Source organism: Taudactylus pleione, unplaced genomic scaffold, assembly GCF_031769625.1.
Source record: "Taudactylus pleione unplaced genomic scaffold, aTauple2 ptg000016l, whole genome shotgun sequence".
Lineage (NCBI taxonomy): Eukaryota > Metazoa > Chordata > Amphibia > Anura > Myobatrachidae > Taudactylus > Taudactylus pleione.
Window position 1 is genome coordinate 26,998,119 of NW_028284418.1, and position 25,575 is coordinate 27,023,693.

Genomic DNA, 25,575 nt, shown 5'->3' on the forward strand with positions numbered 1-25,575 from the left:
GGCAGATTCGCTTCTCTAAGAAAGGAGTTAGATAATACTTGATCTATAGGGGAATCAGTGTAAAGCTATGTAAATTTTGAATGAAAAATAGGAGTTATGTCAGCAGGTGCAGTGACAGCAGTATTAGTATCAGGATCAGGCAATTTAGTTATGAACTACTTTTTCTGTTGTCATTTAACCATATAGGCCAAAACCTTGCCAGACCTGCCACCCCAACGATAATAAGTGTTTTTGGTATAGTCAAGCCTAAGATGGGCTTCTTTCAAAGAAAAGTTTCTAAAATCTGCTTGTGCTAAAGATAAATGTTCTTGTTATACATGGTTGAAAATCTAAGATTGTGACGGTAAGCCTCCTTCAAATGACTTTGAAGAGAATACAAATCCGCTTTGTGGGTACGACTAATGTTTAGCTAAATTGGAGATCAGATGACACCTCATCACTGCCTTTTAGGCCTCCCTAAAAAAGGACTGGGTCATTCCAGTGTGCAAGACTATCTTCTACATATTCTCACCATTTATTCTTCAGATATGTTATGTCTGAAAGTCATAGTTTTGAGATAGAAACGAGGGAAAGCACCAAAGACAGGATGTGTACCAAGGGTCAATTTGAGACAGATCAAAAGGTACAGGGGCAAGGGTCAGAAATAATGATAGAGTATATCACAGCATTATGGACCTGCAAAAACAGCTACCAGAATAAAATCAATTCTCTTGAGCACATCATGAACCCAGGAATGAAATGAGAAGTTCCTACAAGAAAGATTATACAGTCTCCACTGATCGACTATATCATGACGTGAACACAAGGGGGTATATTTACTAAACTGACAGTTTTTAGAAGTGGAGATGTTGCCCATAGCAACCAATCAGATTCTACTTAATATTTAATTAGCACCTTCTAGAAGATAATAGCTAGAATCTGATTGGTTGCTATGGGCAACATCTTCACTTCTAAAACCTCTCACTAAAGTAAATTTACCCCAAGAAGATATTTTTTTTGTAAAAGTTTGGAGCATTAGGGGCATAAATGTTAAGAATAGTTAATTTCTCACTATGAACCGAAAGATGAACCAAGAGAAAGCAAACCTCTTTATCGGACACCGCATATTGAAGATGTTTATGGAATAAAATCGCCACTACACGTTTCTTTTTCTCAAAGGAGGCTGAAACACATTCTTGGATCCATTCACGTTTTAGTGTAGCTTGGGGGCCACGCAACTGGATGTTTTTTTTATGTGTGTGGGAGGAAACTATAGAACACAGAGGAAACCCACACAAACACAGAAAGAACATATAAATGTCACACAGAGATTACCCTGGTCGGATCAAACTCATAACCACAACGTTGTGAAGTAGCAATGCTAACCACTGTGCAACCAATGTTCATATGCTTTTTCTTTGTGTAACTTAGACATGTGTTTAAAACTTTCTCAGTGCCTCATTTAGTCACAAAGAACAATATATGAACCTGTAATGAAGCCAGTGACAGCCTAACCATTAAACATGGAGAACTATTGTTACAGTTTACTTGGCATCTTTGGACATTAGACCCTTTACAGCACATTTGATATTGAAATTCATATATTTTTCTGTTACATTCCACCAACATCGCTCTGATCAGCCACTGATGGCAGTCTGCATGTGTGTGCCATCACTGCAATGTACCTGGTCCCCAAAGACTAAGGGCCTATGATCTAGCCATCCATTGGTCTAAATGACAGGATTTGACAAGGTGTGGCAGCTTTCCTGTCTTTTCACCATGGTTGTGCTATAATCGATCACGTTGTAGTCAATGTTTCATATACTGTATATTGGGACAGTTGAAGTGCCATGTAAGACACAGACAAGTACTTAGTGCTAGAGGTATCCTTACCTACCAGTGTCACCATGGCCTAGTGCTACCTCATGTGAGGTCATGGATACAATATTATAATGCTGATTTTGGTAGCTGTGAAAAAGCTGCAACTGTATATAAAGAAAATAATATTAAGTGAATTTTCAAGTATTTCATTAGAACTCTTAAATCTTCAGGGCTTCATGGAAAACACTTATCTTTTCTATGGACATTACACCGACATGACAGCACGAGGCTCCTGGTTCAAGATCCGTCTTTCCTACCTACTTACTCCCCTTGTTTTCCTGCTGGTCTGCAGCCTTGGCCTCCTGCAGTGGTAAGAGCCTACAGTTGAAACTTAATGCACTAATTTCCAGTAGTTATCACTGTATAGAATCTGACACATTCCTACACAAATGTATTTATCAAGTATAACCGGTATTTTCCCATTAACCCTTCCATACTCTATACCACATGTGGGATATTATGCAGATTTTTTTTCTCTGCATGGGCACCTCCAAAAAAGCAGAGAGAACAGTTAATTTGGGTGTGGTATGACTTACCGAAAGTCATAATGTCGACATGTACATTTGGTCGACAACCAATATGTCAACATGCAATTAGGTCAACATGGTTAAAATGTTGACACATTCAGAATGTGGAAATGTAATATGTCGACACCAAAATGTTGACACTTTTTTTTTGCTTACGTTAGCCTAACCCTGACCATCAACAATAAAAACATGTTGACATGTTAAATGTCGTCATTCTTAATGTGTTCACATTATAATAATGTCGACCTAAGTGTATGTCAACATATATGATGTCAATGTAACATCCATGTCGACATTCTGAATGTATACCTTCTGAATGTCGATTAGTTGAACGGACAGTTCTAATCCAAGGTATGACAAGCATTTACAGTAGATTCTTCCTCTTTTTGCTGCTCTAGAGGTTCCATTATATCCTGTAAAGTCTAGGATTTGGAGGAATCCAGTCAGGGTTATGACCATATCTAGATCATATGGCTCTCTGATCTTGACTCTTAACCCTCAGCACAATAAAAGGTATAACGCGAAGGCGGGTGCGGAGTCGGGACTACAAGACCCCCATCAGCAGCAAAGTGTTTTCAGGTTGGGATTTCTGTGTACGTGGGACAGGGACATCTATCCTAAAGCAAAAGAGCTTCAGCAATGACATGAAGGTATGCTTTGCTCTGTGTTACCGTATGCTTCCAGAAATTAATGTTTTTATGATCTTCTGTCCTGATATCTTCCTTCCTCACAGTCTGACCTGGCAGAGGAACGCTGGTTTTGGGAGATCGCTGAGCAATCTGTTGGTAAAAGGATGCGTGTTCTTGTCCTTAGGGTTTTACTCAACGGTATTAGCCTGGCATTGATTGCCGGAAGTTTCTATTCTATTTACCTGGCGACTGGAATATCTCAAGATTATCAAGAGGTGAGTACAATATTATCTCCCAAATGTCTATCCTCTTCCCTAAGTACTGTGTGATCTCTAACTCTTAGTCTGTTCCGCAGAGACCAGCAGACCCAACCCTTAGCTTGGTGATACAGTATCTTGTCCCTATTGTCATCTCTCTGGTCCTTCTGATCCTGCCGCATCTTTTCATGCTTCTAGTGAGATATGAGGGTCTTGCGCCTAGTGCGGAGATAACCCTAACTCTGATCAGGTGAATGACTGCTATACATCCTTCTGTTCTTACATGTGTTTGTTCTTTTCTTTACAATCCAGATCTCTTCCTTTCCATGTTCCTAGTTGTGATCTTTAATAAACTCTCACCAGTATATATCATGGGCCTGATGCTAAGTTTCATGCAAATCCGAAAGCGGCCGCATCTAGCTATTTTTCACACACTGTGCATGTGCCGCAGGCGACATACGCATCTTAGAGCAGCTATGAGTCGTATGCATCTTAGAGGCTTCTCATGGACAGCTGAATGGATGTTTGTGGGTGACAACTGGACGATTGCGCGTAATGCCGGGTACACAATAGAAAATCAGTCGTCTGATCCGGCCAGATCGGATGACATATAGGTGTGTACCGTCAATGTCACTGATGATGCTCGATCCTGCGCGTCATCAGTGACATCTCCCGGCGGGCTTGCATGCAGGTCCGACGGGCACCATCGTTAGCGACGGCCATGCTGCCTAATGCAACATGGCCCCCGCCGTCGCTGCCGGCATCGGCAAATGTGCCCCTGCTTACGAGGTCGGTATACACTAGACATCGTCTACTGTGTACCTGTATTTAGAGATTGTATGTATACATGTAGCCAGAGTTGTGACTTATTTGTATATATGTATGGATTGTGTACACCTTGTTCAGTCACATATTCTGCAGCTTGCATATGGTAGGTGTAAGTGCTGTTAATAGTGATGACAGCTATTGATTGTGGTGGGATTGCATAGCTGCATATTACTCAGACAACTTGTGGATAGTCTAAAAGTGACCCGTGAGTCCTAGTGCGCATGGCATTGCCTATGAGCTTTATGCATATGGGCACATTGAAGTCTCATCGAATTCTATGAGGCATGCTGTTGTGTCTTTGCAGCAGATATCTCCGCTGCACTTTCTCAGGTGACCACGCGTCCAAGCTGCCACCTCTGCACTCATTCCCAGACCTTCCCAATGTTTTGGCAGTCCTGACTCTTACCCAAATGATATATGCATTGTGCCTTCAGGGAAAGAAATGTTACCCTCTTCCTGCATTAGGCCTTGTACAACTGACATATAATTGCAGATCCATGTAATCGCATTTTTTTTCAAGCTGTGTTCCATCTTTCCCCATAAAGTAAATATATGTTTATTTCAATACGCTACCAAAAGAACATCTCCAAAATTTGCTTAGATGGCTTGAAAATTGTGCTATCTGCCTATAAACTAAGGACTCTGGGCCTGATTCAGAGGTGGACACGGTCCTGAGGTTTGCGCAGTTGAGTGATTATCTGCTAGTGTGCATGCGCGAAAAGCCTTGGAAACCCCTATGATGCATGCGTACCGCTGAGTGTACACAGAGACTGCTATTGCGTGTGGGATCGCTTCTATTTGAGCTGGCAGCGGAAGCCATAGGCGTACCTGGGCAGTTACTGGTAGGTGGCCATCTTGCAAAAAAAGGTTGTCTCATTATTGGGCGTGTCACAGCTGTGGTAGGTGACCGTCTCGCAAATAAAGGATGTCTCATTATTGGGAGTGTCACAGCTGTGGTAGGTGGCCGTCTCACAAATAAAGGTTGTCTCATTATTGGAGTGTCACAGCCGTGGTAGGTGACCGTCTCGCAAATAAAAGTTGTCTCATTATTGGGAGTGTCAAAGCTGTGGTAGGTGACCGTCTCACAAATAAAGGTTGTTTCATTATGGGAGTGTCACAGCTGTGGTAGGTGACCGTCTCACAAATAAAGGTTGTTTCATTATGGGAGTGTCACAGATGTGGTAGGTGACCGTCTCGCAAATAAAGGTTGTCTCATTATTGGGAGTGTCACAGCCATGGTAGGTGACCGTCTCGCAAATAAAGGTTGTCTCATTATTGGGAGTGTCAAAGCTGTGGTAGGTGACCGTCTCTCAAATAAAGGTTGTTTCATTATGAGAGTGTCACAGCCGTGGTAGGTGACCGTCTCGCAAATAAAGATTATCTCATTATGGGAGTGTCAAAGCTGTGGTAGGTGACCATCTCCGAAATAAAGGTTGTCTCATTATGGGAGTGTCACAGCTGTGGTAGGTGACTGTCTCGCAAATAAAGGTTGTCTCATTATGGGAGTGTCACAGCCATGGTAGGTGACCGTCTCGCAAATAAAGGTTGTCTCATTATGTGAGTGTCACAGTCGTGGTAGGTGGCCGTCTCGCAAATAAAAGGTAGTCTCATTATGGGAGTGTCACAGTTGTGGTAGGTGGCCGTCTCGCAAATAAAGGCTGTTTCATTATGGGAGTTTCAGAGCCGTGTCAGTGAGTGTACACAGAGACTGCTGTTGCGTGTGGGATCGCTTCCATTTGAGCTGGCAGCGGAAGCCATAGGCGTACCTGGGCAGTTACTGGTAGGTGGCCATCTTGCAAAAAAAGGTTGTCTCATTATTGGGCGTGTCACAGCTGTGGTAGGTGACCGTCTCGCAAATAAAGGATGTCTCATTATTGGGAGTGTCACAGCTGTGGTAGGTGGCCGTCTCACAAATAAAGGTTGTCTCATTATTGGAGTGTCACAGCCGTGGTAGGTGACCGTCTCGCAAATAAAAGTTGTCTCATTATTGGGAGTGTCAAAGCTGTGGTAGGTGACCCTCTCACAAATAAAGGTTGTTTCATTATGGGAGTGTCACAGCTGTGGTAGGTGACGGTCTCACAAATAAAGGTTGTTTCATTATGGGAGTGTCACAGATGTGGTAGGTGACCATCTCGCAAATAAAGGTTGTCTCATTATTGGGAGTGTCATAGCCATGGTAAGTGACCGTCTCGCAAATAAAGGTTGTCTCATTATTGGGAGTGTCACAGCTGTGGTAGGTGACCGTCTCACAAATAAAGGTTGTTTCATTATGGGAGTATCACAGCTGTGGTAGGTGACCGTCTCCCAAATAAAGGTTGTTTCATTATGAGAGTGTCACAGCCGTGGTAGGTGACCGTCTCGCAAATAAAGATTGTCTCATTATGGGAGTGTCAAAGCCGTGGTAGGTGACCGTCTCCGAAATAAAGGTTGTCTCATTATGGGAGTGTCACAGCTGTGGTAGGTGACTGTCTCGCAAATAAAGGTTGTCTCATTATGGGAGTGTCACAGCCATGGTAAGTGACCGTCTCGCAAATAAAGGTTGTCTCATTATGTGAGTGTTGTCACAGCCGTGGTAGGGGACCGTCACGCTAATAAAGGTAGTCTTATTATGGGAGTGTCACAGCCGTGGTAGGTGGCCATGTTGCAAGTAAAGGTTGTCTCATTATGGGAGTGTCACAGTCGTGGTAGGTGGCCGTCTCGCAAATAAAAGGTAGTCTCATTATGGGAGTGTCACAGTCGTGGTAGGTGGCCGTCTCGCAAATAAAGGCTGTTTCATTATGGGAGTTTCAGAGCCGTGTCAGTGAGTGTACACAGAGACTGCTGTTGCGTGTGGGATCGCTTCCATTTGAGCTGGCAGCGGAAGCCATAGGCGTACCTGGGCAGTTACTGGTAGGTGGCCATCTTGCAAAAAAAGGTTGTCTCATTATTGGGCGTGTCACAGCTGTGGTAGGTGACCGTCTCGCAAATAAAGGATGTCTCATTATTGGGAGTGTCACAGCTGTGGTAGGTGGCCGTCTCACAAATAAAGGTTGTCTCATTATTGGAGTGTCACAGCCGTGGTAGGTGACCGTCTCGCAAATAAAAGTTGTCTCATTATTGGGAGTGTCAAAGCTGTGGTAGGTGACCCTCTCACAAATAAAGGTTGTTTCATTATGGGAGTGTCACAGCTGTGGTAGGTGACGGTCTCACAAATAAAGGTTGTTTCATTATGGGAGTGTCACAGATGTGGTAGGTGACCATCTCGCAAATAAAGGTTGTCTCATTATTGGGAGTGTCATAGCCATGGTAAGTGACCGTCTCGCAAATAAAGGTTGTCTCATTATTGGGAGTGTCACAGCTGTGGTAGGTGACCGTCTCACAAATAAAGGTTGTTTCATTATGGGAGTATCACAGCTGTGGTAGGTGACCGTCTCCCAAATAAAGGTTGTTTCATTATGAGAGTGTCACAGCCGTGGTAGGTGACCGTCTCGCAAATAAAGATTGTCTCATTATGGGAGTGTCAAAGCCGTGGTAGGTGACCGTCTCCGAAATAAAGGTTGTCTCATTATGGGAGTGTCACAGCTGTGGTAGGTGACTGTCTCGCAAATAAAGGTTGTCTCATTATGGGAGTGTCACAGCCATGGTAAGTGACCGTCTCGCAAATAAAGGTTGTCTCATTATGTGAGTGTTGTCACAGCCGTGGTAGGGGACCGTCACGCTAATAAAGGTAGTCTTATTATGGGAGTGTCACAGCCGTGGTAGGTGGCCATGTTGCAAGTAAAGGTTGTCTCATTATGGGAGTGTCACAGTCGTGGTAGGTGGCCGTCTCGCAAATAAAAGGTAGTCTCATTATGGGAGTGTCACAGTCGTGGTAGGTGGCCGTCTCGCAAATAAAGGCTGTTTCATTATGGGAGTTTCAGAGCCGTGTCAGTGCATGCGGGGGCTTTCTCGAAAGCAGATCCACAACCATAGAGGCCATGTTGAGAGGATTTTCATAAGGAGACACTGTGCTAGCCATAAGCTGTCGTAAACGTTGATGGTGCAAGCGATGGTATTTACAGCCGCTGGCGGAGGTCCGTTGTCCATGAGCATTGAAAGATGGCATCTCAGAGCTTGCACAGTCCGTTGTACGCTAGTACACAAGGGAAAGGCTGAAACCTGCATTTGCATATTACCATCGTTGTGACTCCCACCTGCCTCTGTCTTACTCTACTGCTAGGTCTTTTACCATATATTGTTTGCTGCTAATTATCCCTCTTGCTTCTTTCACTAGAATATTTATCTCTATCTACTCAACTTGTCTCTACTTTTTGCTCACACTTATCCATTTTACCTCTCTATGAACAGGTGTGTGTTCCTCAGGCTTGGTGTCTTGGTGATTTTCTTCTTTTCTCTGGGAAGGAAGATTCTGTGTTTGGGGGGTTCCAGTGCACCCTGTGAGACCTGTGGCTACAATACACATTTTCAGGTGATGCTCAGTATAAATAGTGTGTGAGATTTGTATGAGTGCACTGCTGGATGTACACATTTACAACTAATATTTAGTTCATATCATCTGGCAGAACAATGCATGCTGAGCTGTGTCTGGATGAAAATGATAGTGTAGCATGTTATAACTGAAATGTAGATAATTATATACCTCTAGTCTGCATTTCTGTTTAATGTTAATATCTACATCATTCTATGTGAACTCTTTTCTGTCCTTTCAGTGCTGGGAGACATCAGTGGGACAGGAGTTCTACAAGTTGTCCATGTTCCACTTCCTCCAACTGCTAGTGGAGTTCTTATTCATGCAACTGCCCCGCAGGTAGGAGGTGCCAATACCTTACTGGCTCCATAGGTGTCCACTAAAAGACATACAATCATTAACCGTTATGATTCTTGACTATATTGTCTGTACATGTTGGTGTGAAGACAATGGGTGGGATGCATCAATTTTTGCAAAACAATTGAAAGACATCCGACCCCTATTTGACCAGCATGCAGGAATACTTACCCGCTGGGACAGCTCATCCGATGTAGAGCTTTCCTGGTGATGTGTAGACTTCCGGGTCTATGATCCCGGATTCCTCTCTGTAGAAGTTTGCAAAAAGAAGCCCAAAGATGGCATTGCCCAGCAGGCATAAGCTCTAGAAAGTTACACTTTCAAGAGCGTGCAGCATACGGGCACATTGCAGCCCCATAGAATCAAGTAGAGACTGCTATGCCGCAGTACTATACTTCCGATATCTCCTGAGGACCTTTTCTAATATGCGTACACATTGAGATCCATATATATTGCAGAAAACTTTCCAAAACTACAATTTTTTTAAGAGGGCTCATCACAAACACATCCCGCCCAGAATGTGAATGAAACAGATTAATATTTTTCCAAATTAATGATTTAAATAATAATCAGATTTCACAATTTACCATTTTTTTTTCTTCAAATAAGGTTTCCTCAGAGATAGCAGCATGGATGCATTGATGTGTTTGATTCCTGGTTTTAGGACATAAATAATTAGATCTGCATTTTGTAACTGACTCATCCAATACTGATTTCTGGCTCTCACCCTACACCTTTCCTTCTTTCCCATATCCCAGATTTCTGCTTTCCAGGTCCCAGTGCTGCGTGGTTCGCTGGCTTGGCAAGGAAAAGTTCAAACTCTCCCAGAATGTGCTGGACACCGTGTATGGTCAGACCCTGGTGTGGGGTGGGATGCTGTATGCCCCCTTTCTGCCTCTGTTCAACATCATCTTCATTTTCATCACTTTCTATATTAAAAAGGTCAGAATGACAAATCTTGGAAGGTTGGGTATTTCCAGTAGTTAATGGGGTGGCAAATGGGGTGGCAAATGCTATTTTGAAAGCAGACTGATGTTAGACTTCGGGTGTGTGTAACGAGCTGTAGAGTCACTATTACACATTTAACATACAGCTTTATTTGTCCACTGCAATCAGTTTTCCCTGTACCGCCTGTGTGATGTCTCCCAGAAATTATTTCGCGAATCAACTTTGAGGATCTTGTTTCACTTTGTCCTGCTCCTGGGTCTGATGACAGTCTTTTTCCCTGTGATCTATCTAGTGACAAGGTGAGAGAGTAGAAGAAATAAACTATACTTGTTCATGAATGCGTAATGCAGGCATTACATACAGTAGGGGCAATTGGGGTAGTATGAGGACATGTAATGATGTACACTGATCACTGGGCAGTACAGGGGTTTGTTAGTGAATGGTTAGTTAATATCTATGTTACAGAGTGAGCACTGGCCAGTGGGCATGTTAGGGAATGGGTAATGGTTATTATGCAATGCATTGGTATGTCAGTGAATGGATTGTGGTCATTGTGCAGTACATGGGATGATAAAGAGTGGGCACAACTTAGTCGTGACTGAATAGTTGTTATAGTAGAATCTGGGATTGTTAATAAATGGGTGGTGATCATAGGTATGTTACAAAATGGACTGTAGTTCTTTGTGTTAATGATTAGGCTGTGCCCATTGGGCATTACCTGAGGGTGTTATCAAATGGGGCATATGGGAAAGATTTCTGGACTGCACAACCTGACTATGGCCCTGATTCAGAGCCGGACGCTCTGACCAGAGCGCTCGCTCTGAATCAGGGCCCACCTCCATAATTATGGAGCCTCCTCCTGGACGCTCGTATAGCTGTGGGTCACCACCCACAGCATATACCAGCGTGCAGGTTGATGGTCGCGATGGTCTTGACCATCGCGACCATCGCCACTGCGAGCCGGAGCCTGCGGTTGAGTTTCTCAACCGCAAGGCCCGGAGTGATTTTGGCTCTATCAGAGCCAAAATCACTCCCACTGACATCACTAGTGATGTCAGTGGGGCCGGCTTCTGACGGTAGGCGTTCCCTTGGGAACGCCTCCGTCTGGCAGGCACGCCCCCGGCACGCCCACCAAAGGGGGCGTGCTGTCAATCAACATCGACAGCATGCCCCCTTTGATCAGACACAACGAGCGAAGGAAAGTCCTTCGCTCGTCGCGTCTCGCGCATGCGCACAACGGAGCTCCCTCCGTCGTGCGCATGCGCAGTGCACACCATCGACCCACTTGCGAGCGGACAGCCGCTCGCGAGTGGGTCTGAATCAGGCCCTATATATATAATGGGAGGTGCTACCTGATGAGACTAATTGCAGGCACAGAAACAGACAAATCTCAGGTGCACAACTCCAAATTAATAATAATATATATAAATGCAATAAAATTTTGCAATCTATAGAGGTTTTTAGCATAATCATGGCCAAGCTTATGGGCCTACCCACCATATCCAGGTAACCTCTTTCAGGTAGGTCCCTAACATACTAGGGTTCAAATCCAGAGCGCAGGACCCCCAAAAAGCTGCCCCAGCCAAGCCGCCCCAGGGCACCAGCATAGTAAGAAAAGTGCAGTGTAAAGACATAGGCCCTCATTCAGAGCCGTACGCTCTGAGCAGAGCGCACGCTCTGAATGAGGGCCGGGCTCCATTTTCATGGAGCGTCCTCCTGGACGCTCGTATAGCTGTGGGTCACCACCCACAGGCTATACGAGCGTGCTTTTTGATGGCCGCGATGGTCGAGACCATCGCGACCATCGAAATTGCGAGCCGGAGCCTGCGGTTGAGGTTTTCAACCGCAAGCTCCGGAGTGATTTTGGCTCTATCAGAGCCAAAATCACTCCCACTGACATCACTAGTGATGTCAGTGGGCCAGCTTCTGACGGGAGGCGTTCCCGTGGGAACGCCCCCGTCAGGGAGGCACGCCCCCGGCACGCCCACCAAAGGGGGCGTGCTGTCAATCAACATTGACAGCACGCCCCCTTTGATCGGACACAACGAGCAAAGGACTTTTCTTCGCTCGTCGCGTCTGGCGCATGCGCACGACGGAGCTCCCTCCGTCGTGCGCATGCTCAGTGCATAACATCGACCCACTTGCGAGCGGACAGCCGCTCGCGAGTGGGTCTGAATCAGGCCCATAGTTAGGAGCAGCTGCATATAAACAATGAAAATAAAAAAGTGAAGTACATATATATTAAACACACCTCCCATTATATATATATAGCCAGGTTGTGCAGTCCAGAAATCTTTCCCATATGCTCCATTTAATGTGCTTTACTGCACTTCTGAGGGAAATGAGACGCCCTCATTCTGGACCAGCACCCTTCCTTATTGGTTTAAAAGCATGGAGTATGGTAATGTATATGCACACTGTATTAGGCACAATTCTAGGTAAGTCCTAAAAGTTATATACTGTAGTGCAACCTTGGTTCATTTTTGGGGCGTGGGTCCACCTGAATTGCATTGGCTGATTTGTCTCAGGGCACTGCATTATAACACATTTTAACCCTTCACTGTGTGTTTAATTTATATGTACTTCACTTTTTTATTTTCATTCTTTATATGCAGCTGCAGCTGCTCCTAACTATCTCTTTACACTGCACTTTTCTTACTATTCTTCTTTTATTGCATTTATATATATTATTATTAATTTGGAGTTGTGCACCTGAGATTTGTCTGTTTCTGTTATCAAATGGGCAATGGCCATTGGGCCATACCTGAGTGTGTTATTGAATGGGCAGTGACCATTGGGCAGTACCTGAGTGTGTGGATGGGCAGTGGCTATTTGGCAGTACCAGAGTGTGTTATTTAAAGGGCAGTGTCTGAGTGTGTTATTGAATGGAAAGTACCTGAATGTGTTGTTGATTGGGAAGTGACCATTGGGCAGTACCTGAGTATATTTTTGAATGGGTAGTGGCCATTGGGCAGTACCTGAGTGTTTTTGAATGGGCAGTACCTGCTTGTGTTACTGATTGAGCGGTACCTGAGTGTAATAGTGAATTGGCAGTGGCCATTGAGCAGTGCTTGAGAGTGATATTGAATGGGCAGCACTCATTGGGGAATGCCTGAATGTGTCATTGAATGGGTAGTGGCCATTGGGCAGTACTGAATGTTATTGAATGGACCTTGGGCAGTACCTGAATGTGTTATTGAATGGTCAGTGCCATTGGGCAGTACCTGAATGTGTTATTAAATGGAGCGTGACCATTGGGCAACGCCTTAGTGTGATATTGAAAGGGCAGTACCTGAGTGTGTTATTGAATGGGAAGCACTCACTGGGCAGTACCTGAGTCCTATTGAATGGTCAGTGGCCTTTGGGCAGTACCTGAATATTATTGATTGGTAATTGGCCATTGGGCAGTACCTGAATGTGTTATTGAATGGGCAGTGGCCATTGGGCGTTACCTGAGTGTTATTGAATGGGCAGTTGCCATTTGGCAGTGGTTGAGTGTGATATTGAATGGGCAGTGTCATAAGGCAGTACCTGAATGTGTTATTGAATAGGCAGCACTGATTAGGCAATGCCTGAATGTGTTATTGAATGGACAGTGGCCAATGGGCAGTAGCTGAGTGTGTTATTGAATAGGTAATGGCCATTAAGCAGTACCTGAGTGTGTTATTGAATCAGCAGTGCCTGAGTGGGTTATTGAAGGGGTAGTGGCCATTGAGCAGTACCTGAATGTCTTATTGAATGGGAAGTGGCCATTGGGCTGTACCTGATAGTGTTATTGAATGGGCAGTGGCCATTGACCAGTACTTACTAGTGTTAGTGATTGGGCAGTACCTAAATGTGTTATTGAATGGGCAGTGGCTATTGGCCAGTACCTGCTTGTATAATTAGTTGGGCAGTGCCTGAATGTGTTATTGAATAGGCAGTGGCCATTAGTCAGTACCTGAATGTGTCATTGAATGGGCAGTGGCCATTGGGCAGTACCTGAATGTTATTGAATGGACATTGGGCAGTACCTGAAAGTGTTATTGAATGGTCAGTGGCCATTGGGCAGTACCTGAATGTGCTATTAAATGTTGAGTGGTCATTGGGCAATGCCTTAGAATGATATTGAAAGGGCAGTACCTGAGTGTGTTATTGAATGGGAAGCACTCACCGGGCAGTACCTGAGTCTTATTGAATAGTCATTGACCTTTGGGCAGTACCTGAATGTTATTAAATGATAATTGGCTATTGGGCAGTACCTGCTTGTGTTAGTGACTCGGCAGTGCCTGAGTGTGTAAGTGAATGGGCAGTGGCCATTGCGCAGTGCTTGAGCGTGATATTGAATGGGCAGTGACCATTGTGCAATACCTGAATGTGTTATTCAATGGGCAGTGGCCATTGGGCAGTGCTTGAGTGTAATACCTGAATGTGTTTTTGAATGGGCAATGCTTGAATGTGTTATTGAATGGAAAGTACCTGAATGTGTTGTTGATTGGGAAGTGACCATTGGGCAGTACCTGAGTGTTTTTGAATGGGCAGTACCTGCTTGTGTTACTGACTGGGCAGTACCTGAGTGTAATAGTGAATTGGCAGTGGTCATTGAGCAGTGCTTGAGAGTGATATTGAATGGGCGGCACTCATTGGGGAATGCCTGAATGTGTTATTGGATGGGCAGTACCTGAGTGTGATAGTGAATTGGCAGTGGCCATTGAGCAGTGCTTGAGAGTGATATTGAATGGGCGGCACTCATTGGGGAATGCCTGAATGTGTCATTGAATGGGCAGTGGCAGTACCTGAATGTTATTGAATGGACATTGGGCAGTACCTGAATGTGTTATTGAATGGTGAGTGGCCATTGGGCAATGCCTTAGTGTGATATTGAAAGGGCAGTACCTGAGTGTGTTATTGAATGGGAAGCACTCACCGGGGCAGTACCTGAGTCTTATTGAATAGTCAGTGGCCTTTGGGCAGTACCTGAATGTTATTGAATGGTAATTGGCCATTGGGCAGTACCTGAATGTGTTATTGAATGGTCAGTGGCCATTGGGCGGTACAAGAATGTGTTATTGAATGGGCAGTGGCCATTGGGCTGTACATGAGTGTTTTTGAATGGGCAGTGGCCAATGGGCAGTACCTGCTTGTGTTAGTGACTCTGCAGTGCCTGAGTGTGTAAGTGAATGGGCAGTGGCCATTTGGCAGTGCTTGAGGGTGATATTGAATGGGCAGTGACCATTGGGCAGTACCTGAATGTGTTATTGAATGGGCAATGCCTGAATGTGTTATTAAATGGGAAGTGACCATTGGGTATATTTTTGAATGGGTAGTGGCCATTGGCAAGTACCTGAGTATTGTTGAATGGGCAGTACCAGCTTGTGTTACCGTCTGGGCAGTACCTGAGTGTGATGGTGAATTGGCAGTGGCCATTGAGCAGTGCTTGAGAGTAATATTGAATGTGCGGCACTCATTGGGGAATGCCTGAATGTGTTATTGGATCAGCAGTGACCAATAGGCAGTACCTGAATCTGTTATTAAATGTTGAAGAGAGTAAAGAGAAAGGGAACTCCTTTAATGAGGCACACCCCTGACATCAAGGAAGAAAGGTGAGGTGTATATAGAGATAAGATAAATAAAATTCAAAATACTTTATTGAATTATCTTAAATTTCAGCAAAAACCAATGAGCAAGATCCAAAAGACAAACACACATGTAACACATAAAATAGAGACAGCATTAAGGCAACAGTTATTAATGATGCTGTTGCTCAGTATCTGGATTAGTGTACCATAATAAATTTATGAGTGCCCTAACAGTAAACTAATTCAGTCACTGATGGCAGATATAGTCATGCACATAAAAATCACAGAACCTGATAGTGTCTGGTAACCAATAATGGAAATAATATCCTATGCATAATAGTAAGGTATTCGGTGATATACAACAGTGTGCAGAAATATAATCAAGTGACCAATAGAATAAATGGTATAACACGATAGTAAATATGAAAAAAATGATTAATGAAAATATATAATAATAGTCATAGAGGATCAATCCTCATACACAAGGCAAAAATATAACAAAACATAACATAACATAGCAGTGTAACATAGAATACAAGACAATGTTAAAAAGCTGTACACCGCTCCCACGTAGTAACCAGACAAATTCTGGGATATGGTAATAAGAGACGTGCCTCTATTGTGAATTGGAGAGTAGATAGCAATATAATATCTTAATAGATATGAAAAGCAGAGTGTGTGATCTTACAGGTCAGATTCTGCTGTTCCACATCATGTAATCCAGAGGACGTGGAATGAGTTTCACTGTCACACGACACACATAGAAACAGTGCAGTCTGCTTCTGCTGTTAGTGCCAGGGTGTTTGTGATGTCCCTGTTGCTCTAGGCAGTGCAGAAACTCACAACACAGGCAACTAATGAGAGAGCAGGAAAAGAGATAAAGCAGTACCTGTACAAACAAACTCTCCACGTGGGTGCAAGGTGAAGGGGTCCTCAGTGCGCATTGGGATCCCCCAGCTGATGAGCCGACACGCATTTCACCTGGAGTGGGCTTTCTCACGGCGAAACGTGCGTCGGCCTTTGGGCAGTACCTGAATGTTATTGAAAGGTAATTGACCATTGGGCAGTACCTGAATGTGTTATTGAATGGTCAGTGGCCATTGGGCAGTACCTGAATGTGTTATTGAATGAACAGTGGCCTTTGGGCAGAACCTGAATGTTATTGAATGGACATGGGCCATTGGGCAGTACCTGAATGTGTTATTGAATGGTCAGTGGTCATTGGGCCTTACCTGAGTGTTTTTAAATGGGCAGTGGCCAATGGGCAGTACCTGCTTGTGTTAGTGACTGGGCAGTGAATGAGTGTGTTAGTGAATGGGCAGTGGCCATTGGGCAGTGCTTGAGTGTGATATTGAATGGGCAGTGACCATTGGGCAGTACCTGAAAGTGTTATTGAATGGGCAACACTCATTGGGCCATGCCTGAATGGGCAGTACCTGCTTGTGTTAGTGACTGGGCAGTGCGATAGTGAATTGGCAGTGGCCATTGAGCAGTGCTTGAGTGTGATATTGAATGGGCAGTGACCATTGGGCAGTACCTGAAAGTGTTATTGAATGGGCAATACTCATTGGGCCATGCCTGAATGGGCAGTACCTGCTTGTGTTAGTGACTGGGCAGTGCGATAGTGAATTGGCAGTGGCCATTGGGCAGTGCTTGAGTGTAATACCTGAATGTGTTTTTGAATGGGCAATGCTTGAATGTGTTATTGAATGGAAAGTACCTGAATGTGTTGTTGATTGGGAAGTGACCATTGGGCAGTACCTGAGTGTTTTTGAATGGGCAGTACCTGCTTGTGTTACTGACTGGGCAGTACCTGAGTGTAATAGTGAATTGGCAGTGGTCATTGAGCAGTGCTTGAGAGTGATATTGAATGGGCGGCACTCATTGGGGAATGCCTGAATGTGTTATTGGATGGGCAGTACCTGAGTGTGATAGTGAATTGGCAGTGGCCATTGAGCAGTGCTTGAGAGTGATATTGAATGGGCGGCACTCATTGGGGAATGCCTGAATGTGTCATTGAATGGGCAGTGGCAGTACCTGAATGTTATTGAATGGACATTGGGCAGTACCTGAATGTGTTATTGAATGGTGAGTGGCCATTGGGCAATGCCTTAGTGTGATATTGAAAGGGCAGTACCTGAGTGTGTTATTGAATGGGAAGCACTCACCGGGGCAGTACCTGAGTCTTATTGAATAGTCAGTGGCCTTTGGGCAGTACCTGAATGTTATTGAATGGTAATTGGCCATTGGGCAGTACCTGAATGTGTTATTGAATGGTCAGTGGCCATTGGGCGGTACAAGAATGTGTTATTGAATGGGCAGTGGCCATTGGGCTGTACATGAGTGTTTTTGAATGGGCAGTGGCCAATGGGCAGTACCTGCTTGTGTTAGTGACTCTGCAGTGCCTGAGTGTGTAAGTGAATGGGCAGTGGCCATTTGGCAGTGCTTGAGGGTGATATTGAATGGGCAGTGACCATTGGGCAGTACCTGAATGTGTTATTGAATGGGCAATGCCTGAATGTGTTATTAAATGGGAAGTGACCATTGGGTATATTTTTGAATGGGTAGTGGCCATTGGCAAGTACCTGAGTATTGTTGAATGGGCAGTACCAGCTTGTGTTACCGTCTGGGCAGTACCTGAGTGTGATGGTGAATTGGCAGTGGCCATTGAGCAGTGCTTGAGAGTAATATTGAATGTGCGGCACTCATTGGGGAATGCCTGAATGTGTTATTGGATCAGCAGTGACCAATAGGCAGTACCTGAATCTGTTATTAAATGTTGAAGAGAGTAAAGAGAAAGGGAACTCCTTTAATGAGGCACACCCCTGACATCAAGGAAGAAAGGTGAGGTGTATATAGAGATAAGATAAATAAAATTCAAAATACTTTATTGAATTATCTTAAATTTCAGCAAAAACCAATGAGCAAGATCCAAAAGACAAACACACATGTAACACATAAAATAGAGACAGCATTAAGGCAACAGTTATTAATGATGCTGTTGCTCAGTATCTGGATTAGTGTACCATAATAAATTTATGAGTGCCCTAACAGTAAACTAATTCAGTCACTGATGGCAGATATAGTCATGCACATAAAAATCACAGAACCTGATAGTGTCTGGTAACCAATAATGGAAATAATATCCTATGCATAATAGTAAGGTATTCGGTGATATACAACAGTGTGCAGAAATATAATCAAGTGACCAATAGAATAAATGGTATAACACGATAGTAAATATGAAAAAAATGATTAATGAAAATATATAATAATAGTCATAGAGGATCAATCCTCATACACAAGGCAAAAATATAACAAAACATAACATAACATAGCAGTGTAACATAGAATACAAGACAATGTTAAAAAGCTGTACACCGCTCCCACGTAGTAACCAGACAAATTCTGGGATATGGTAATAAGAGACGTGCCTCTATTGTGAATTGGAGAGTAGATAGCAATATAATATCTTAATAGATATGAAAAGCAGAGTGTGTGATCTTACAGGTCAGATTCTGCTGTTCCACATCATGTAATCCAGAGGACGTGGAATGAGTTTCACTGTCACACGACACACATAGAAACAGTGCAGTCTGCTTCTGCTGTTAGTGCCAGGGTGTTTGTGATGTCCCTGTTGCTCTAGGCAGTGCAGAAACTCACAACACAGGCAACTAATGAGAGAGCAGGAAAAGAGATAAAGCAGTACCTGTACAAACAAACTCTCCACGTGGGTGCAAGGTGAAGGGGTCCTCAGTGCGCATTGGGATCCCCCAGCTGATGAGCCGACACGCATTTCACCTGGAGTGGGCTTTCTCACGGCGAAACATGCGTCGGCCTTTGGGCAGTACCTGAATGTTATTGAAAGGTAATTGACCATTGGGCAGTACCTGAATGTGTTATTGAATGGTCAGTGGCCATTGGGCAGTACCTGAATGTGTTATTGAATGGACAGTGGCCTTTGGGCAGAACCTGAATGTTATTGAATGGACATGGGCCATTGGGCAGTACCTGAATGTGTTATTGAATGGTCAGTGGTCATTGGGCCTTACCTGAGTGTTTTTAAATGGGCAGTGGCCAATGGGCAGTACCTGCTTGTGTTAGTGACTGGGCAGTGAATGAGTGTGTTAGTGAATGGGCAGTGGCCATTGGGCAGTGCTTGAGTGTGATATTGAATGGGCAGTGACCATTGGGCAGTACCTGAAAGTGTTATTGAATGGGCAACACTCATTGGGCCATGCCTGAATGGGCAGTACCTGCTTGTGTTAGTGACTGGGCAGTGCGATAGTGAATTGGCAGTGGCCATTGAGCAGTGCTTGAGTGTGATATTGAATGGGCAGCATCATTGGGGAATGCCTGAATGTGTTATTGGATGGGCAGTGACAAATATGCAGTACCTGAATGTGTTATTGAATGGGCAGTGGCCATTGGGCAGTACCTGAATGTGTTATTAAATGGGCAGTGAACATTAGGCGGTCATTGAATGTATAATTGAATGGGTACTGGCCATTGGGTAGTACCTGAGTGTTATATCGAATGGACAGTGGCCATTGTGCAGTGCCTTAGTGTGATATTGAATGGGCAGTATCTGAGTGTGTTATTGATTGGACGACAGTGGCCATTAGGCAGTGACAGTGAGATATTGAATGGCCAGTGACCATTGGCTACTGGGCAGTAACTGAGGACCTGATTCATTACTGATCACAACTACAATTACGCATGCAATCGGCCGTTGTTGTGTTCTGTGCTTGCATCACAGTGTGTGTACACTCCAATACGATCGGGACTGCGATTGCAGTGACTACATATACCCATCGCAGAGTGGTTGACAGGGAGTGACCATTTGGGATGGTGATGGGGGGGTTCAGCGCAATGCAGGTGTGCCAGTGCGTTTGAACACTGTTACAGGGTCATGCATAAATTAGCCACTGCAGTGCCATACGCAGCATGGGCTTTCACTGCGTGCAATGAAGTTAGCAATTCCTGAGTAAGGTCAGGCCTTGTGCAAGTGTGCGTGAGGCTCCGATTGTACTCGTTGTTACCAATGGTTTTGCAGACTTGCAAAGTATTATGGATGTGTATAAGGGAAAGGGGGTGCTCTTATATTTGGCTGCGATAGCATTGCGATTGCAATCATTAGCATAGCGATCCTTACTGAATTAGACCCTGAAGGGTAAATTTACTAAAGTGAGAGTTTTAAAAGTGATGTTGCCCATAGCAACCAATCAGATACTAGCTATTATCTTCTAGGAGGTGCTAGTTAAATGTTAAGTAGAATCTGATTGGTTGCTATGGGCATCATCACTTCTAAACCTCACTTCTAAAAACTCTCACTTTAGTAAATTTACCCTGAGTGTGTTATTAAAAAGGCTAGAGCCCATTGGGCAGTACCTGAGTATGTTATTGAGCGGGTAGTTAGTGTTCCCTCTAGCTTCGGCGGCAGGCAGGGCGCCGGAGCTAGAGAGGGAAATCTTGTGCGCCCGAAAAGAGGGCATGGTTATGAAAGGGGGCGTGTCTATAAGACGCGCCCCCTTTTCGTCATACTTGGGGCGTGCCCGGCGCTTACGGACATGCCGGGCAGCCCCCAAGCGCTGCAGTAAGGGAGAATAGATGTCGGGCGCATGCGCCCGGCGTCTATTCTCCGGCGGTGACCGGGTCACCGCATGTTTGTCCACCCGCGGGACACTGCGTCCCGCGGGTGAGAACGGCTCCCGCAGGCTGTTAGGGCAGGGCGCTTTTTGCCCTCCTCCTGGAGGGCAGGGTGCTTTTTGCCCTCCAGAAAGAGGGCAGGGCGCCGCGCCCCGCTAAAACAGCCTAGTGGGAACGCTAGGTAGTTGCCATTGGACAGTACCTGAGTGTGTTATTGAATGGATAGTGGCTATTGGGCAGTGCCTTAGTGTGATACTGAATGGACAGTGGCCATTGGGTAGTGCCTTAGTGTGATATTGAATGGGTAATACCTGAGTGTGTTATTGAATGCACAGTGGCTGACTGTGTTATTTTATGAGTCGTTATTAAGCAATATTAAATAAATGTTTCTGAAAAATTTCTTTGAAGTCATTATGGATATTGAGGGAGATGTATCAAGCCCATAGCAACAAATCAGCTTCTATCTATCATTTTATAGAATGTACATGATAAATGCAAGCTAGCAGCTGATTGGTTGCTAAGGGCAAATTCTCCACTGGTCCACTCTTAAAGGGCAAATTTAATAACAAGCAAAATTCTTCTTATCACTAGTTACGAATCTTAAATGGTGATCCAACTAATCAGCTCCTAACTGTCATTTTTAAAACACATGACAGGAGCCAATTGTTTGGAGCATAATTTAAGAATAGTAACGAGTGATAACAAGAATATTCCTCATTATTAAATATGATCCCAAGATACATCTCCCACAATGTTACAGTTTGAGCTTTGCTCTCATATTCTTACACTTATGTAAGAAACAAGCACATAATCTGCTCTTTTACAAAATCTGCATAGTATAAATAGGGAAATTCATTACAGTTCTTTGAGGAATGATTTTTTAATTTCTGCTTCTTAAATTGCAACTTGGAAACACTGACAGTGTTCACCCATCTCAGTCCTGTGGCCTATTCATCAACTACAACACTCCGTGGGAGGCTGTACAGAACAGTACACGCTCAGCACTGCCCACTGTAGTCCTGACGACCATCCGATTCATGACATCAGATACCAGTGCTTACTGTCTGCTCATTGCCCTGTGGTAAGTCAATGGCTGCCTACACTGAGCCTACTTGGCAGGTACACTGAAATGTTTATATAAAGCAGAATGTAAATATTACTAGAATACTGTCAGGTGCCCTTTTAATTCTGCATTACTACTAGCGTTCTGCAGTTATTGGTATTGGACTTCTATAATAAGACAATGCATTGGGAATGGCCACCACATCAATGGTGCCATTGGTAGTAAACATTAATTACATGAAACCACTGACTGGGAACATTTGATGGGTTACACCCATTAATGGACTCCCATTCTCTGGGGATTGGCAGACACAGGCAAATCAGGAAAAGAGGGACGGGCTTAGCGGTGTAGCCAGGGAGCAGGACTAAGCTCTGTTCCCCTGCACTGTGGGGGAAAAAGAAAAAATCCATTGCTACTTCACTCCAATTGATGTTGGAGAACCATTATTTCTCTACCATTGACGGTAAAAACAACAGCCATCGGTGGCAAACCATAGATTGATGTTAACCATTAGTGGTCGATAGCCATTCCTCAAATGTATGCCAAAACTTCTGATGCAAAATGTTAGTGATGTACTTATCCATATAAGCTATTGTTGTGGAACCTTGGAGGTTTCAGTAGGTACCAGCAGAATGTGAAATGGAGGTTAGTCCACACAGAGAGTCCTTAACCAGGCTTGCAGGTTTATTGGTAACAGCACACAACGGTAACGGTGGTACCACCTGAGAAGCTAGGCACTGTACTGTGACACTCTAAAACTCATGCGCATGTGCAGTCACACCTCCGGTAGGAGGGCGTACATCTGGCTGACTTCGGGTCCTGTCCCCAGAATTGCTGTGGGTTCCGGTAAAGTGGAAATGGAAAAAACTTTGACATATTGCTGAAGAGAGCATCTTTCTTTATTAGGACATTCCCACTTCACCTGATGCTGAACATGTCTGTTACCAGTGGTCAGTGAGTCTCCGCAATCCTTAGCGTCCACGTCCACTGTGCCTGGAGAAGTTGGAAAAGTTTTATTTTTCTGTTGCTGAATATTCTACTGGCACCCTGAGTGGGCATTTACTGTATGTTTATTGGATCTAACCATATACAGTATCACAGCAAAGGGTTCCACTACGAATTATGTCACTTGTTGTACCATCACTACTATCTTGACAAACTCTGAAAGTAAATTATAAAACAGTTTAGTAATTAAGCTAACCTAAATGTGCTGTCTTTAAATCCTCTTTCTCTTTCCTAGTCTCCTGCTCACTTCCTATGCCTGCCGAGTCCGTCAGAATGAACAAGATGTGGAGCAGCTGAAGGACCTCTTGTCAAATGTAAGCAGTGATTGTAATATAAGCCTTCACTGTAAGGCTAAAGAACTCAGAGACATAATGGACATAGATGTTTAGTTATCACATTAGTCAGGTCTATTAGGATCAGAGAACCTTCTCTCCTTCGTGCTGACGCACTGTGCCAGAGTCTACTGCACTTGCATATAACTCTGGGAAAATAGTGTTGGTGCCATTTTCCCAGTGCTTTCTATGTTGTGCATGTTCATATCTCCAGGAAAATGGCACCGTCACTACTTTCCTGGAGGTTCCTACGGAGATGGCCACAGACTCCGCACAGGGTATTTTATTGAATGGGTGCAGGGTTTTAAAACTGTGGACACACTGATGTTTAGGTGTAGTGGGCAGAGTTAGGATATCCTGTAGCTAATCAGAGCATTACAACGGTAACACCAGCATATTACAGTATTTCCGATAAACCTGCATGCCCATCTTTAGGCAAGAATGATATTGGAGGACCAAAATTAGCAGAGTAGTGATGTGAAGCATCTGTCATACTGGGACACAATGTCAAACTTTCCTCTATGTGAATCAAAGTTCATACATCCATTTTTATTCCTTCTTAGCAAATAGAAGATAAAGAATTTCTGGTGCAAAGGCTGAGAGAGGAACAGGACCGCCAGAAGCATAATGCAGACCATCAGCTAGATACCAGCTAATGTGACCTGCTGAAAATCAATGTGAAAGCCTCCAACCTATTACTGAAGAAATTGATGGTCACTAGTGGAAGAGACGTTGTTTTGCTGCTAATTGTTACTTTCCAAACGGACAGTATCCCATTGGACAACTTTTAGGGAGTATTAATGGAAATGTCTGAACTTCATTGCAAAATTGTTATTGGGCTCTCTATGCGCCAACATAAAGTCCTACCCACCATGATGTGTGCTCCATTTATAGTTAGTACCCAATACAGAAGGGTATTAATAGCAATAGTAGCCATCTAGCACATTAGTTTGAATTATACAGTATATACATGAGTCTCATTATTTTGTAAATCATATAACTGCCTGGTATATTTAATCTGAACCTATATTGTCAGTCTATACTTTGAGGAACAATTATTTGTTTAGGACAGGGCCCCCTGTGCTGCTGGGCCCAATAGCAGTGGCATGGACCGCTATGGTTATAGTTACTACTCAGTTGTTTTACTGCTAGAGGAAGCGACCAGGAGCAATCAAACGCGTCCAGTTTTACCTATTAGTGAGAAATATTTTATCTTATTCTTGTTTTATTTTTTAGTATATGATTTTATGCCTATATGTTTATTTTTTTTTTTTATGCTGTATGATTTTTTTTACTTAACTGCATACTGACTGTCTGTTATAGTGAAAACTGTTTTTATTATATGAACACGTTTGTCCAGGACAGAACAGTAATGTATTATAAAAATGCCATTGATTTGTTATAATATTAAACTACTTTATGGTGTCTTATTATTGTACTATTTATCTTGTGCAAACTTCTGCACAGATTTCTCATCCAACCAATAAAATGTTTCCTTAAAAAAAAATAAAAAAATGCCATACATAAATAATTTCTAAACCTGCTTGGTTTATTCCTATGCTATAAAGATCTAGTTATTTATTCTTAGGTTGCTGTTATATCGCTACACAAAGAAACACACACAGGAAACACAAATTAGGACAAGGCAAAACCATCAAGGTAACAGTGATGAAAACCACGTGCACATACAAACAGTTACAGAATGGAAGATTGAAGTAAATAACCAACAATAAAACTGAATGTGCAAGGACTGAGACGCCCAATTTTAGCAACCGTGCATGCTGTAATACTGATTGGTACGTTCTTATACACCACCATTGGTTGTACCATCAAAAATTGCTCCAGTCCTATGGCAAGTGCAGTGCCTGATTATGGCCTTCTATGATTGGTTTGATGTGCTGTCCATCTGTGCATTGGCACGGCCCCGACACTCCCATAATACGCCACCGCCCAGGAACGCTCATAACTTTTTCACCACCACTTCTGATACCATCTGAATCAATCACAACAGCACCTTTGTGCACACACTTGGGGTAACGTATGCGCCATAGGAAAGTTCGCTAATATCCACGCATGCAGTAACAAATAATCGCTCAGGTATGTGAACATCAGCAT

General features: G+C 43.8%; 1 protein-coding gene across 1 annotated transcript in view; it reads left to right on the top strand.

Annotated features, from left to right (window-relative positions):
• Positions 1–24,933, top strand: part of TMC8 (transmembrane channel like 8) — a 36,542-nt gene extending 11,609 nt beyond the window's left edge. Inside the window, exons 6-16 of the mRNA XM_088473348.1 lie at positions 2,031–2,170; positions 2,890–3,037; positions 3,121–3,291; positions 3,372–3,523; positions 8,428–8,548; positions 8,790–8,887; positions 9,664–9,847; positions 10,022–10,152; positions 21,983–22,141; positions 23,364–23,442; positions 24,024–24,933. Of these exons, the coding sequence (XP_088329474.1) occupies positions 2,031–2,170; positions 2,890–3,037; positions 3,121–3,291; positions 3,372–3,523; positions 8,428–8,548; positions 8,790–8,887; positions 9,664–9,847; positions 10,022–10,152; positions 21,983–22,141; positions 23,364–23,442; positions 24,024–24,116 (1,476 nt within the window). The 3' untranslated portion in view covers positions 24,117–24,933. The remainder of the gene's footprint in view (positions 1–2,030; positions 2,171–2,889; positions 3,038–3,120; positions 3,292–3,371; positions 3,524–8,427; positions 8,549–8,789; positions 8,888–9,663; positions 9,848–10,021; positions 10,153–21,982; positions 22,142–23,363; positions 23,443–24,023) is intronic.
• Positions 24,934–25,575: the final 642 nt, after the last annotated feature.